The sequence below is a fragment of the Stenella coeruleoalba genome (assembly GCF_951394435.1).
Source record: "Stenella coeruleoalba genome assembly, chromosome: X".
Lineage (NCBI taxonomy): Eukaryota > Metazoa > Chordata > Mammalia > Artiodactyla > Delphinidae > Stenella > Stenella coeruleoalba.
This window is the reverse complement of record NC_137152.1, coordinates 37,488,957-37,502,001: the sequence shown is the minus strand read 5'-3', so window position 1 is coordinate 37,502,001 and position 13,045 is coordinate 37,488,957. Positions and strand designations below refer to the sequence as shown.

The 13,045-nt window shown below is 46.4% G+C and overlaps 1 protein-coding gene across 8 annotated transcripts in view; it reads right to left on the bottom strand.

The window, feature by feature from the left end:
• Positions 1 to 3,957: 3,957 nt before the first annotated feature.
• The window catches only part of LOC307179886 (CXXC-type zinc finger protein 1-like), a 28,160-nt gene continuing 19,072 nt past the window's right edge, over positions 3,958 to 13,045 (bottom strand). For 4 of the 8 annotated variants that reach the window (XM_079909609.1, XM_079909610.1, XM_079909607.1 and 1 more), the window contains 8 exons: positions 10,944 to 11,408; positions 10,654 to 10,817; positions 10,066 to 10,273; positions 9,854 to 9,964; positions 9,480 to 9,529; positions 9,168 to 9,264; positions 8,063 to 8,215; positions 3,958 to 7,983 (listed from right to left, as the gene is read on the bottom strand). In XM_079909609.1, the coding sequence (XP_079765735.1) occupies positions 7,810 to 7,983; positions 8,063 to 8,215; positions 9,168 to 9,264; positions 9,480 to 9,529; positions 9,854 to 9,964; positions 10,066 to 10,273; positions 10,654 to 10,817; positions 10,944 to 11,135 (1,149 nt within the window). In that variant the 5' untranslated portion in view covers positions 11,136 to 11,408 and the 3' untranslated portion in view covers positions 3,958 to 7,809. Of the gene's footprint in view, positions 7,984 to 8,062; positions 8,216 to 9,167; positions 9,265 to 9,479; positions 9,530 to 9,853; positions 9,965 to 10,065; positions 10,274 to 10,653; positions 10,818 to 10,943; positions 11,409 to 12,835; positions 12,937 to 13,045 lie in introns of those variants that run through there. The other 4 variants (XM_079909613.1, XM_079909611.1, XM_079909612.1 and 1 more) reach the window with 4 other exon arrangements.

The window sequence follows — 13,045 nt, the reverse complement described above, 5'->3', positions numbered from 1 at the left end:
ATTGAATCTGTAGACTGCTTTGGGTAGTAGAGTCATTTTCACAATGTTGATTCTTTTTTTTTAATTTAAAAATACTTTATTACTAAAATATGCTAACCAAAATTTGACAATGCAGGTTTGCCACAAATCTTCAATTCGTTAAAAACAAACAAACAAAAAATGCAAGATCTCCGAAGTATAGTAAAGTGCAATAAAATGAAGTATGACTGTAACCCAATATCTGGAGAAAAATAGGTGCCTACAGGGAGAAAAAAGGCCATCATTTGCTTACCTGGTACAGATACTACCATATGCCATTTAAGCTAGTAAGAAGATTCAGCTAGAAATACTTAACAAATTTTTAAAGTTTATGTGTGGGTCACTGTTCTAGTGTGAAGTCCCTGATGCCTATAGGCATGGGGTGTTCCAAGCTTTTATAGGCTTTTCCTCCAGGAAACTCACCTGTTAACTGGGAAAATCAGGGAAAATCCTAAAAGAATTTTTACCATGGTGCTGGCTGGAGGAGAACAGCATTCTGCTTTCAAAATTCTATCCAGACATATCACCACACAATGTTGATTCTTCCAATGCAAGTGTGATGTGGCTGCTTCCCACTAGCTATCTATTTTACATTTCGTAGTGTATATATGTCCATGCCACTTTCTCTTTGTCCCAGCTTACCCTTCCCCCTCCCCATATCCTCAAGTCCATTCTCTAGTAGGTCTGCGTCTTTATTCCCGTCTTGCCTCTAGGTTCCTCATGACCATTTTTTTGTTTGTTTTTTAGATTCCATATATATGTGTTAGCATGTGGCATTTGTTTTTCTCTTTCTGACTTACTTCACTCTGTATGACAGACTCTAGGTCTATCCACCTCACTACAAATAACTCAATTTCATTTCTTTTTATGGCTGAGTAATATTCCATTGTATATATGTGCCACATCTTCTTTATCCATTCATCTGTCGATGGACACTTAGGTTGCTTCCATGTCCTGGCTATTGTAAATAGAGCTGCAATGAACATTGTGGTACATGACCCTGTTTGAATTATGGTTTTCTCAGGGTATATGCCCAGTAGTGGGATTGCTGGGTCGTATGGTAGTTCTATTTGTAGTTTTTTAAGGACCCTCCATACTGTTCTCCATAGTGGCTGTCTCAATTTACATTCCCACCAACAGGGCAAGAGGGTTCCCTTTTCTCCACACCCTCTCCAGCATTTATTGTTTGTAGATTTTTTTATGGTGGCCATTCTGACTGGTGTGAGACAAAATTCAACACCCATTTATGATAAAACCCTCCAGAAAGTAGGCATAGAGGGAACTTACCTCAACATAATAATGGTCGTATATGACAAACCCACAGCCAACATCGTTCTCAATGGTGAAAAACTGAAACCATTTCCACTAAGATCAGAAAGAAGACAAGGTTGCCCACTCTCACCACTATTATTCAACATAGTTTTGGAAGTTTTAGCCACAGCAATCAGAGAAGAAAAAGAAATAAAAGGAATCCAAATCGGAAAAGAAGAAGTAAAGCTGTCACTGTTTGCAGATGACATGATACTATACATAGAGAATCCTAAAGATGCTACAAGAAAACTACTACAGTTAATCAATGAATTTGGTAAAGTAGCAGGATACAAAATTAATGCACAGAAATCTCTTGCATTCCTATACACTAATGATGAAAAATCTGAAAGTGAAATTAACAAAACACTCTCATTTACCATTGCAACAAAAAAATAAAATATCTAGGAATAAATCTACCTAAGGAGACAAAAGACCTGTATGCAGGGAGATCAGCTTGGTACTTTGTGACCACCTAGAGGGGTGGTTTTATAGTTTTGTCTGGGTATATGCCCACGAGTGGGATTATAGTTTTGTCTGGGTATATGCCCATGAGTGGGATTGCTGGATCATATGGCAACTCTATTTTTAGTTTTTTGAACAACCTCCATATTGTTCTCCATAGGGGCTGTACCAAGTTACATTCCCACCAACAGGGTAGGAGGGTTCCCTTTTCTCCACACCCTCTTCAGCATTTGTTATTTGTAGACTTTTTAATGATGGCCATTCTGACCAGTGTGAGATGGTACCTCACTGTAGTTTTAATTTGCATTTCTCTAATAATTTATTACTATATTTAATTTGAATTTTAAAATATTCTCAGATTTGGCCAGTGGGAGTCACTTGCAGCTGGAATGTTATGTCCTTTTGACATGTCCCATGATTCCTTGAGCACATCCTGACCTTCTGGTACAACAAAATGTTCAGGTTCATCCGGTACTTTTCCCACCCCAGCCCAGAATAACCCACATCTCCTAGTTAATAATTTTTTAATGAGTTTTTATCCTGGTATATAACATAGTATGCCTACTACTAAATACCTAATATTATATAATATTTTATAGGAGAAAGAAATATAATTGAAATTTCTGCAATTCACTGTGTTCATGCAGTAAAAGTTATTCTTTACTAAAAATGAGAACTACGTTGACAGATGAATGGATAAAGAAGATGTGGTACAAATATGCAATGGAACACTACTCAGCCATGAAAAAGAATGAAATAATGTCATTTGCAGCAAAATGGATGCAACTAGAGATTATCATACTAAGTGAAGTGAGTCTGAAAGAAAAAGACAAATACCATATGGTGTCACTTATATGTGGAATCTAAAATATGACACAAATGAACCTATCTGTGAAACAGAAACAGAATCATGGACATAGGGAACAGGCTGGTAGTTGCCAAGGGGGAGGGGGCTGGGGAGGGATGGAGTGGGAGGTTGGGGTTAGCAGATGTAAGCTTTTATATATAGAATGGATAAACAACAAGGTCCTACTGTATAGCACAGAGACCTATATTCAATATCCTATGATAAACCATAATGGAAAAGAATATTTTTTTAAAGAATGTATATATATGTATAACTGAATCACTTTGCTGTACAGCAGAAAGTAACACAACATTGTAAATCAACTATACTTCAATTTAAAAAATATTGATAAAAATGAGGGCTAAACAACCCTCTTAAGTCCTCCTGCTATTTTGAGAACTGCCAGAAACACCTTTCCTGGGCCGTTGAGTACCGAGTAGCAAATGTTATGCCAGGAACTGGGAAGGGAGAAATATATTATACACACACCCCTTGTCCTGTAGCAACCCTGAAATGTGAAAAACAAATACAGGTAGGTAGGAAAGGTAAGTTCTCCATGAGGGAGTAAGTTTACCCGCCAGTGTTGGAGAAGCTTAAATTGGATGATAAGGCATGTGATACAAAGTGCAAAGGTATGGAAGTGAAAAAGAAAAACTATTTGATGTCAAATAGCTCTATGTAGAAGAAGAAGGGTCTATGTGACATTCAGGGAAGCAAAATAAATTTAAAATCTGAGGACAAATGCTGGACTCCATCATAGAAAAAGTAAGAATTTTTTCCTTGATCTAATGGATCACCATGGAGGGATTATATATGCAGGGAAGATATATTAACTAACTTTTGTATCTTGAAAGAATTATAGTCCCTATTGCAATTGTATTTTATATTTCAGGATAACATATTTTAAGTAGAGATTTTTAAAAACAACATTAAAAGAGGAACTGACCACAGAGTCTTTGCACAGAACTTTAAGCCCAGACTGAAAATGGCATATTCTATTACCAATGTTTTTGAATATTTAAAAAATTTTCCAGTTTCATTGAGGAATGGTTGACAAATTAAAAATTATATATACTTAAGGTATACAATATGGTAAGGTTGGTTTTTTTTTTTTTTGCGGTACGCGGGCCTCTCACTGTTGTGGCCTCTCCTGTTGCGGAGCACAGGCTCCGGACGCGCAGGCTCAGCGGCCATGGCTCACGGCCCAGCCGCTCTGCGGCACATGGGATCTTCCCGGACCGGGGCACGAGCCCGTGTCCCCTGCATCGGCAGGCGGACTCTCAACCACTGTGCCACCAGGGAAGCCCCCAATATGGTGTTTTGATATAAATATATTCTTTTAACTTTGACCTACCTAAGGCCCAAGTAGTGTCAAAAGCCCCAGAGGAAAGTTAAAATGTAGGATGGTTTGCACCTGTATGAAATGAAATCATCAGTGAGGTGTGCACATGAAGAACCCTATCCACTGTGTTCTGCTTGGGCCCTACGCCCTCGGCTTCTTTTAGATGGTTCTCAACCAGCGGTTCTCAAACTTGAGCATGCATCAGAATCACCTAGAGGGCTTGTCAACACACAGACTACTAAACCTCATAACCAAAAGTCTGGTGTAGGACCCGAGAATTTGCATTTCTACCAGTCTCTCAAATGATGCTGCTGGTGGTGGTCCAAGAAACATACTGTGAGAACCATTGTTCTAGAAGGTGGCTGTGGCAAACCCTATCATCATACACTTATGACAAGATTACTGTTGACGACACTCGTCTTTTTCATTAGGCTGATCCTCTGTCCAGTTTACACCTGTTGTTCCGGCATAATTATTAATGATGCCCCTTCCCATTCTAAAGTGTCCTGATTTGGATGATAAAGTATAAGGTTACCTCACCCATACTCCATAATGAGATCAAATTTGTTTTTGAAATTCAATTATCAGGAAACCTTTACCCTGGAAGAATTGTCACATTTTCTCCCTGTGGCCAATGTAAATCTTACAAACGACTGCGTTTCCTTTCCAGCTATATCTGATAGGAAGATAAGAAAAAAACTTCTAGCTCAAATTTAATTACTCTGCAGGACCATCAGGCCCAAATGCCTATAGTCCAAATAGATTCTAGTGCTGACTTTGTTCGTTCTGTCTATATCTTCTCTGACCTAAATTTATAGAGTCATACCTGGACATTTTACTACAGGGATTCTTTAATGCCCCCTAAAAACACTGGAAAAGCAATGGGTACAACAAACAAATACATGAATTAATCTATTAAATTAAAAACTTGGTTATTTCCTGCTGTTCCTGGGAAGGGGCTTGGGTCTGTGAAGTCAAAGCTGCAGAGAGGATGATGTGCAGGTACGTTGCAGAGATCAGATTCACCAGCCCGGAAACACCCACACTTCAGCTGGGGGCCACACCCTGTGGGAGACCCAGGGGGCACCACATTTCTGTGGCCACAAGCTGTGTATCTGTGACTGATATGATTGTGTGACACTTGGAAAAGGCAGGTTTCTCATTGGGACCAAGTGTACAACTATCGCCTCCTAAGTCGTTTAATATCTGTCCTTGCACCCTGATCCAAGATTTCAATTTCTAGAAAACAATCATGTATGTGCATGAAGATTTAAATGCAGGAATTTCACTACTGTGATGTTAATAGTCAAAACCAAAACTATCCTTCATAAATGTTAACTAACAGTATATTGGTTATAAAAATTATGATATATTCAAAGACTCAATATTATGCAGCTATTAAAATTGTATACAAAAATATTTGCTGACGTGGAAAAATACTTAAGTTAGAATACAGAGCAAAGAGAGAAGGTAACCAAACAATTCTAGTTTTCATTTAAATTAAATGTGCATGTATGAATATACTAAACACTCATGAACATAAACACCAAAGCTCAGAGCCAGAAAAAATATCTGAAAGCAAAAAAATCAAAATATGGGGCTTCCCTGGTGGCACAGTGGTTGAGAGTCTGCCTGCCGATGCAGGGGACACGGGTTCGTGCCCCGGTCCCGGAAGATCCCGCATGCTGCGGAGCAGCTGGGCCCATGGGCCATGGCTGCTGAGCCTGCGCGTCCGGAGCCTGTGCTCTGCAACGGGAGAGGCCACAACAGTGAGAGGCCCGCGTACCGCAAAAAAAAAAAAAAAAAAATCAAAATGTTAATAGAATTTAGTTAGGAGATAACAGAGGTCATTTAAATTTTATTCTTTCTACTTATTTGTAGTGTATAACTTGCTTTATATTTAGTTTTATTATACAAATAGTTATATTTGTAATAGTTACAAATATAACTGTATAATAAACAAAACTAAAATGAGTTTTGTCATATATACTGTCTTACTGACCACATGACCCTGAGCCCCTGTGAAAATGAGCCTGTCCCCAGAGGTGACAACATCCACAGGAAGGAGGGAACTGTGGGGCAAGGTCTGGTTCCCTCATCGTCTGCCTCTGTTTACGGACTCTCAAGGGGAACATTTTTTTTTTAGTCTTACCACTCGGCATGCAGGATCTTAGTTTCCTGACAAGGGATTGAACCTGTGCCCCCTGCAATGGAAGCTCAGAGTGTTAACCATTGGACCACCAGGGAAATCCCTTGAGGGGAACTTTTAGTGGGAAACTTGGTCTTGGCTATTGTGTGCTGAGGGTGGAAGGCACAGTCAGGAGACCAGGTTCCAGTCCACTGCTGTCACTCATAATCCCAGAGGCCTGGGCAAGTCATGTACCTTCTCAGGCCACTTTACTCATCTTTGAGAGGAGGAGGAAGAAGCAGAAGGGCCCTAGAGAGCGTGGTCACCCTACTACCCTGCCATTCTCTAAGTTCCAAAGAAAAGGGATTTTTCTGCCCTAGATCAGGATAGAGGAGAAATCAGCAAATCCCCAAGGATCAGGGGAAAGCAGGCTCTGGTAGAGATCAGCTGAGTGTATGCACAGAGCCAGTGAGGACTGAAGGGCCTGTGCTGGGCATCAGGGGGTAGCGTCTCCCTGGCTGGGGCCGGTGGTCACCCCCACCCACACCTCGCTCGCAGACACCCTGCAGGGAGCTGCCTCCCCCTCCTCTAGTCTGTGGGGCTGACCCGCTCATCCCACCTTTCCTCCATCGGCTGCATCACATTTTCCACTGAAACAGGAAGGGCTCTGGATGTGGGACACCAGCCCCATGGTGCTCACACATCAGGAGGATGGTGACCTGTCTCAGGGACACCAAGTCTGGAATTTGCTCCTCCTGTGACACACCTGCCCCTGTCCTGAGGCCCTGGTGATCAATATCAGGTACCTCATTTAATTTTCACTGCAACCTTGCCAGCTACCTGACAATGACTATCCTTAGGACCATTTTACAATAGAAGCAGCTGAAGCACAGTGAGGCTAAGTTGGTTGTCCCAAGGTCACACTGCTAGCAAGTAGAATGACCAGGAAATACTTAAGCCGAGGTCAGCTGACTCCAAAGTGCCCACACTTAGCCACTCTGTGATTCTAAACCCCATATGGGGTTGACTCTCAATAAACAATATTCCTATTTCCCATTGTCTTCAAAGTGCTCAGGCTGAGGAGAGGCAACATCTTGTGTGCATAAACTGATTGCATATTTCACTGCACATCCAGGGCAACCTACCTGTCCCTCCCTCTTCTGACAGAGATGAAAACTCAAACTCACCCTCCCCACCCACTTCTTAGACACTGGAAACCAGGTGTGCACCAGGACCTGCACTGAGCACACCGGGCATCACAGGCACCCCCAAACGTGCACTGTAGCCCACCCCCCAAGTAAAGCTGCACTGTCACCCACCACCACTGGAGGTTCGGAATTGGGTTTGTGGCCAGAGAGAACGGCTTAGGGGCCACCAAAGAATATTAAAATCTCTTGTTCTAAAGTTTTTAAACAAAACTCTGGATGGTGGGAGATGAGGGCAGGGCAGTCTCCTGGCCCCACCCAGATTCAGGAAAGAAAGAGACGGGGGATACAGGAACAGACAGAAAGAGGGGGATTTTGAGGACCACCCCACCTCAAGGAGGCGTAGACCGAGACAGGAGACTAAATGGGGAACAGAGAAGCACAGAGAAACTCTGAGATGCCCTGAAAAATATATTAGAGGAAGAGGTGTGTGAGGAATTCGTAGAGTGTCACCCTTGCACAGGGTGTTGAGTACAGGACCTCAGCTGAGCAGAGCTCAGCTGTCTACTCTGGAGCGTAGGTCAGTGGTGAGCGGGTCATGCTGGGTTGTCTGATGAAGCATCAGGGCCAGCAGCCCTGCCCGATTCTTCATGGCTGTGCGCACCTTGTGCTCCTGCTCAACCAGCTCTTCCAGCTTGAGCAACTGTGGGGGGGCAAGCATGAGAAGGGCCTTCTAGGATTCCATCCCGCCTCTCAGCCCCTAAGGGGCGTACCATGTAATGTACCATGTAACGTACCACGTAACGTACCATGCACACGCGCTCTAGGTCCACCTCGGCACGTCTCAGCTTCTCCCAGCAGTAGTGGTGATTGCACAAGCGTTTGGGGAGGCAACAGAAATTACCGGTGGGCTCAAAGACGTTTTTCACTAGTGGGCAACCGCACACTTCTTCATCCGGTACCTGTGGGGAAGAATGAAAGATGCTGAGGTACGTGAAGGGTGGCAAATGGAGGGTGATCAGGCAGGCAGGATGCAAGGAAGAGGGGAATAGAGGGCAGGCAGGCAGGAAGGAGAGGAATGGGGAGTGGTGACCTAGCAGGGGGAAGAGAGGAATTCAGTGATTAGGTAAAGAAGAGGGGGCCAAAGGGGGATGATCAATCATGGAGAATGGAGGAAGAAGTTAAGCAGGGATGTAAGAATGGAGGTGATCAGGCAGGAAGGACGGAAGAACAGAAAGAGATCAAACAGGAAGGAGAGGAAGGATGGAGGGGGGGTCTGACAGGGAGAAGTAGATGAATGAGGGTTGGTAAAGCATGGGGGAGGTGAGGAATAAGGCTGGGAGGGTGAAAGGGATGGGGGCTGATCAAACAGGGAAGAAGAAGGGATTTAGGACATGACAAGCAGTGAGAAGGCGATTGGGGAAGTGAGGCAGGGAGAATAAGAATGGAAGGAAGTCAGCAAGTGAGAAGAGAGGAATTGAGGGTAACCATGCAGGGAGGGAGGGGGGATTGTGGGGTGGTCAGGCAGGGGCTAGGAAAAGAAGGGAGATGAGCAAGCAAGGAGAAGGGAAGAATGGGGAATGGTTATGCAGTGAGGAGCAGAGGAACGGAGGCTGGTCAGGCAGAGGGAGAGAGAAATGTTGGGGTGCGGGGTCAGGCAAGGAGATTATGAATAAATAAACAGGCAGGGAGAAAAGTAAAACTAGAAAGTGATTGGGCAGTGAGGAGGGGGGTGTAGGGGAGGTCAGGAAAGGAGGAGGGGATACATAGGGATTGGTCAGGAGGCATGAAGGCAGTCAGGCAGAAGGAAGAAGGAATAGGAGGCAATCAAGCACTGGAGGACGAGAGGAAGGTGGTCAGGTAGGGAGAAGGGGAGGAATGGAGGGCGATGAGGTAGAGAAAGAAAAGTCTCACCTTGGGGTCCTTCGAGTGCTCAGGGCATAACACCTGGAGTCGCTTACAGTAGCTCTTACTCCGTGGGTCGTAAACATCACAGAAGAGCCTTGCGGTTCTGGGGAGAGGTGAAAGTGAGGTGCTAAGGGTCAGGAGGAGGCTGGTCCCACCCTGAACCCTGCCCACACTTTGTCCCCAACCCCACCTATACCCTGCCGCTAATCTGCCCACCTCTGTCTCTGAGCCTACCCACATCCTGCCCTTGATCTTGCCCACCCTGCTCCTGACCTTGTCCACATCGTGCCTTTGACCCTGAGCAGCACTCACACTCACCCCTCAATGCGAGTGGGGTACATGGACGTGAAGGGCGATTTGCGCTCATACTGGGGAAAAAAGAGTACAAATGGGAGGAACTATAGACACACACTGCATAACCTCCCATGAAAAAGCCCCAAACAACACATTTGCTCCCTGTGGACCCTACGCTCCTGTCTGCTCAGCCGATGTCTCCCCCTCACCAGTGGCTGATGCCCAAATCTTGGCCCCTTTACTGGGGGTGGAAGAAAAGCACAAATGGGTAGAGCCATGGATGTGTGTTGTATTGTCTTCTACAACAAATACCCGGGCACCAAACCTGCCCCCCTCCTCATGGACCCCACCCAGCCAAAAACACCCTTGCCCCATCTTCCCCCAGCCAATGCTCCAACCTTGGCGAAGCAGCGCTCCATGTGGCGCAGGGCAACCTGCGTATTGATGGGTTGCCCGCAGGAGACACAGAAGATCTGCAGGTTGACGCTGTTCCTGCCATGCTTGTCACTCTGCATAGGACAGTAGAAGGGCCAGTAAAGCAGTGCAGGGTGGGGATGGCAGGGCAAGATATCAGGCACCTTTCTGCTCCACCCCACCCATTCCCACTCACCTCTTCATCTTTGCACACAGCCTGCTGCTTGCCACGCTGAATGATGGCCTCAAGTTCATGGAAATGGCACTCTAAGTCCTTCAGGCGGGTGTGGGTGTCCTGCTGCTCACGGTGGATGCGCTCGAGCATTTTCTTGCCATGCTCCTCAGCAATGCAAGGGCTCTTCTGCCACTGCTGGATGCGCTTGGGCAGGATCGCATAGATGCGGCTGGAAGGGGAGACAGCAAGAATGGAATGCGTATGTGGGGGCATCAAAATAAGAAGAAATGGATGAGTGACCGAATGGTGGATGTTTAGGATAATGAATGGTAGATGAGTGAATGTTGGTGAATGTGTGCTTGGATGGTGGATGGTTGGGTGCATGGCTAGACAGCTGGGTGGGTAAGTGACTGTTGAGGGTGAATGAGTGGGTTGGTGGATGGAATGTGGATGGGTGGTTCAGCCGGTCGGTGGATGTAAGGGTGGATGGATAGGTGGATGAGTGGACGAATGGTGGAGGATGCATAGGTAGCGGGGTAGATGGACTTACAGCTGGCATAGATCATGCCCTACTTTATTCCCTGTTGCTTAACCTCCAGGTGCACTCACTCAGCTGCCAGCTTCATGCCACAGTCGTCCGAGCAGTACTTGGAGCCTGGCCGGGTGGGGTGCACACAGTCAGGCCCCAGGCACTGCCGCAGTGAGGCTGGGTGCTCGGCACCTGACTGCTCTGGGTCTTCTGACTTTTCCATGAGCTTCTGCTGCTTCTCCTTCTGTGAGACAAGAGTGGTCAAAGCAGGGGCAGGGGAATCAGTGTCAGCCCCCTAACCCTGTACTACTACCTTGCATTCTGCCCCCAACCTCTGCCTCCATGCCCTCCATTCCACCATTTCTGTCACCTTCCACTCCACTTTTTTCTTCAAATTCTTCCTTTTCTTCGTATCCATTGCCTGCTTCTGCAGTGCAGAATCTAGGAATGGGAAGTCCTCAGTGTCATTCATCCAGGGCTGTAGGCGAGAAAAATGCTGACAGGTCTCCCCAATTTGTTTCTTAAATGATCTCTGGACACTCCGTGCCGCCTCTCTCTTCATTGCTGAGCCTCCCTGCCTTCAATGTCCTTACCCTTCCACGCAGGGGCCCTGCCATACACTCATCAGGCTTTGATTGTCAAGAATCTCGTATATAAAAGTCCTGGTATAAGCTTCAGTACTGAGGCAGGTGCTTTTCAGACAACAGCTGGTGTATGGCCTCCTTTCCTGCCGATGGCATTGCCCCCACCTGGTACTTCTGGGACAGCTCAGACTTCTGTAGTTGAGGCAGGTGTGATCGAGTGAGCAGTTGTCAGGGGGACTATGGCAAAGTCTCTGAGAGTATCACAGTTAAGAACTGATGGGCAGATCCTCGCAGCAGCTCCATTCCCCCAACCACCCTGTGTCCTAGATTCACCAGAGACCAGGGATTATAAGTAGCGCTCCTGTGCTGATGGAAGGAGGGCTCTGGGTCAGCACTAAGTGGGTGGGGATGGGCTCACCCTGCCCCAACACTCCTGGCCTCACCCTCTGGCCACTGTGGCTGGGGCCCACAGCACCTGCCTGGATGCACTAGGTCTTGCCTGCCTGGGAATGACTGGCACCACCTGGCCCTGCTTGCCCACCTTATCCAGACACACTTGGCTAGTCCATCTGGCTGCATCTTGCCCAGTCGAATTCATAAGGCCCTGCATATCCACCCAGAAAAGCTAGACTCCACCTCCTTACACTTAGAGGGCTCAGCCTGCCTTGTCCACCCTCCAGGACACACCTGCTACCCTGCTTGCCCTACACCATGGTCCCAGACAAGCCTCCTCTGCCCAGCCGGCCCAGCCCCTCAGACATGCTCCGCCCACCTTTCTGTCCCGCCCAGTCTGCCTAGTCTCTCCAGGCTCCACATGCCTGACTCTGCCTTCTTGGACACACTCTGTCTTGCCTTAAGGCTCCCAGCCCTGTGGGTCCCATGCGCTGCCAGGCCCTGCCCGCCTCCCAGACTCTCAGCCTCATATACCCCTCCCCACTTCCTGTACATACTCTGCTCTGCCTTACCTCTCACATGCTGAGCCATGCCAAGCCCTGCCCCCTCCCCCACTTGCACGTGCCACGCTGTGCACTGTCTGCCCTGACTCACTCACCTAGAATAATTTGACAATCTTTATTCTGAAAACTACTCCTACCTGAACCCAGTAACGCCTGCTAAAATATATAAATATACAAATGTTTTTAAATCTTTGCATGCATTTGCACACACACGCAAATCATTACTCTCAAAGATTAAAAGAGCAAGCACACACACAAAGAATACACACGTTTTGGTTAAGACAGTTATCAACCAGAGAACACATACTAGTTTCGAGCTACAGATGCAATATTAATAAAAACTCACCCTGGCCTTAGTCTTAAAGGAAGTCTGAACACTTTCCAAGGAATAAGCATCACACAGGGCACAGAGAAGTCACGTTAGAAACAAAAGCCTTAACTTAGTGGCCTCTCCCGTTGCGGAGCACAGGCTCCGGACGCGCAGGCCCAGCGGTCATGGCTCACAGGCCTAGCCGCTCCGTGGCATGTGGGACCCCCCCGACCGGGGCCCGAACCCGTGTCCCCTGCATCGGCAGGCGGACTCTCAACCACTGCGCCACCAGGGAAGCCCAAACCTTAACTTTTGAAAATTGAAAAGGGATATCTAAACTCTGAGGAAAAAAATAATAACAACGGAAATTAGAAAATACTTAGAACTTAACGAAAACGAAAGCAATACATACCCAACTGTGGTCTCAGCTGACAATATAAGAAGACAGAAAATAATGATCTGAGCGATCAACTCAAATTCGAACAAGTCCCTATACTGACTCCAAAGCCACCCATTATCAACCCCCAAATCCCCTTCGACGACCCCCTCACCCACCCCTCCGTCTTCAAAGCCCTCACAAGATACCTCAGCGCCCGGAAGGCGCTACGCAGAGGAGAGCTTC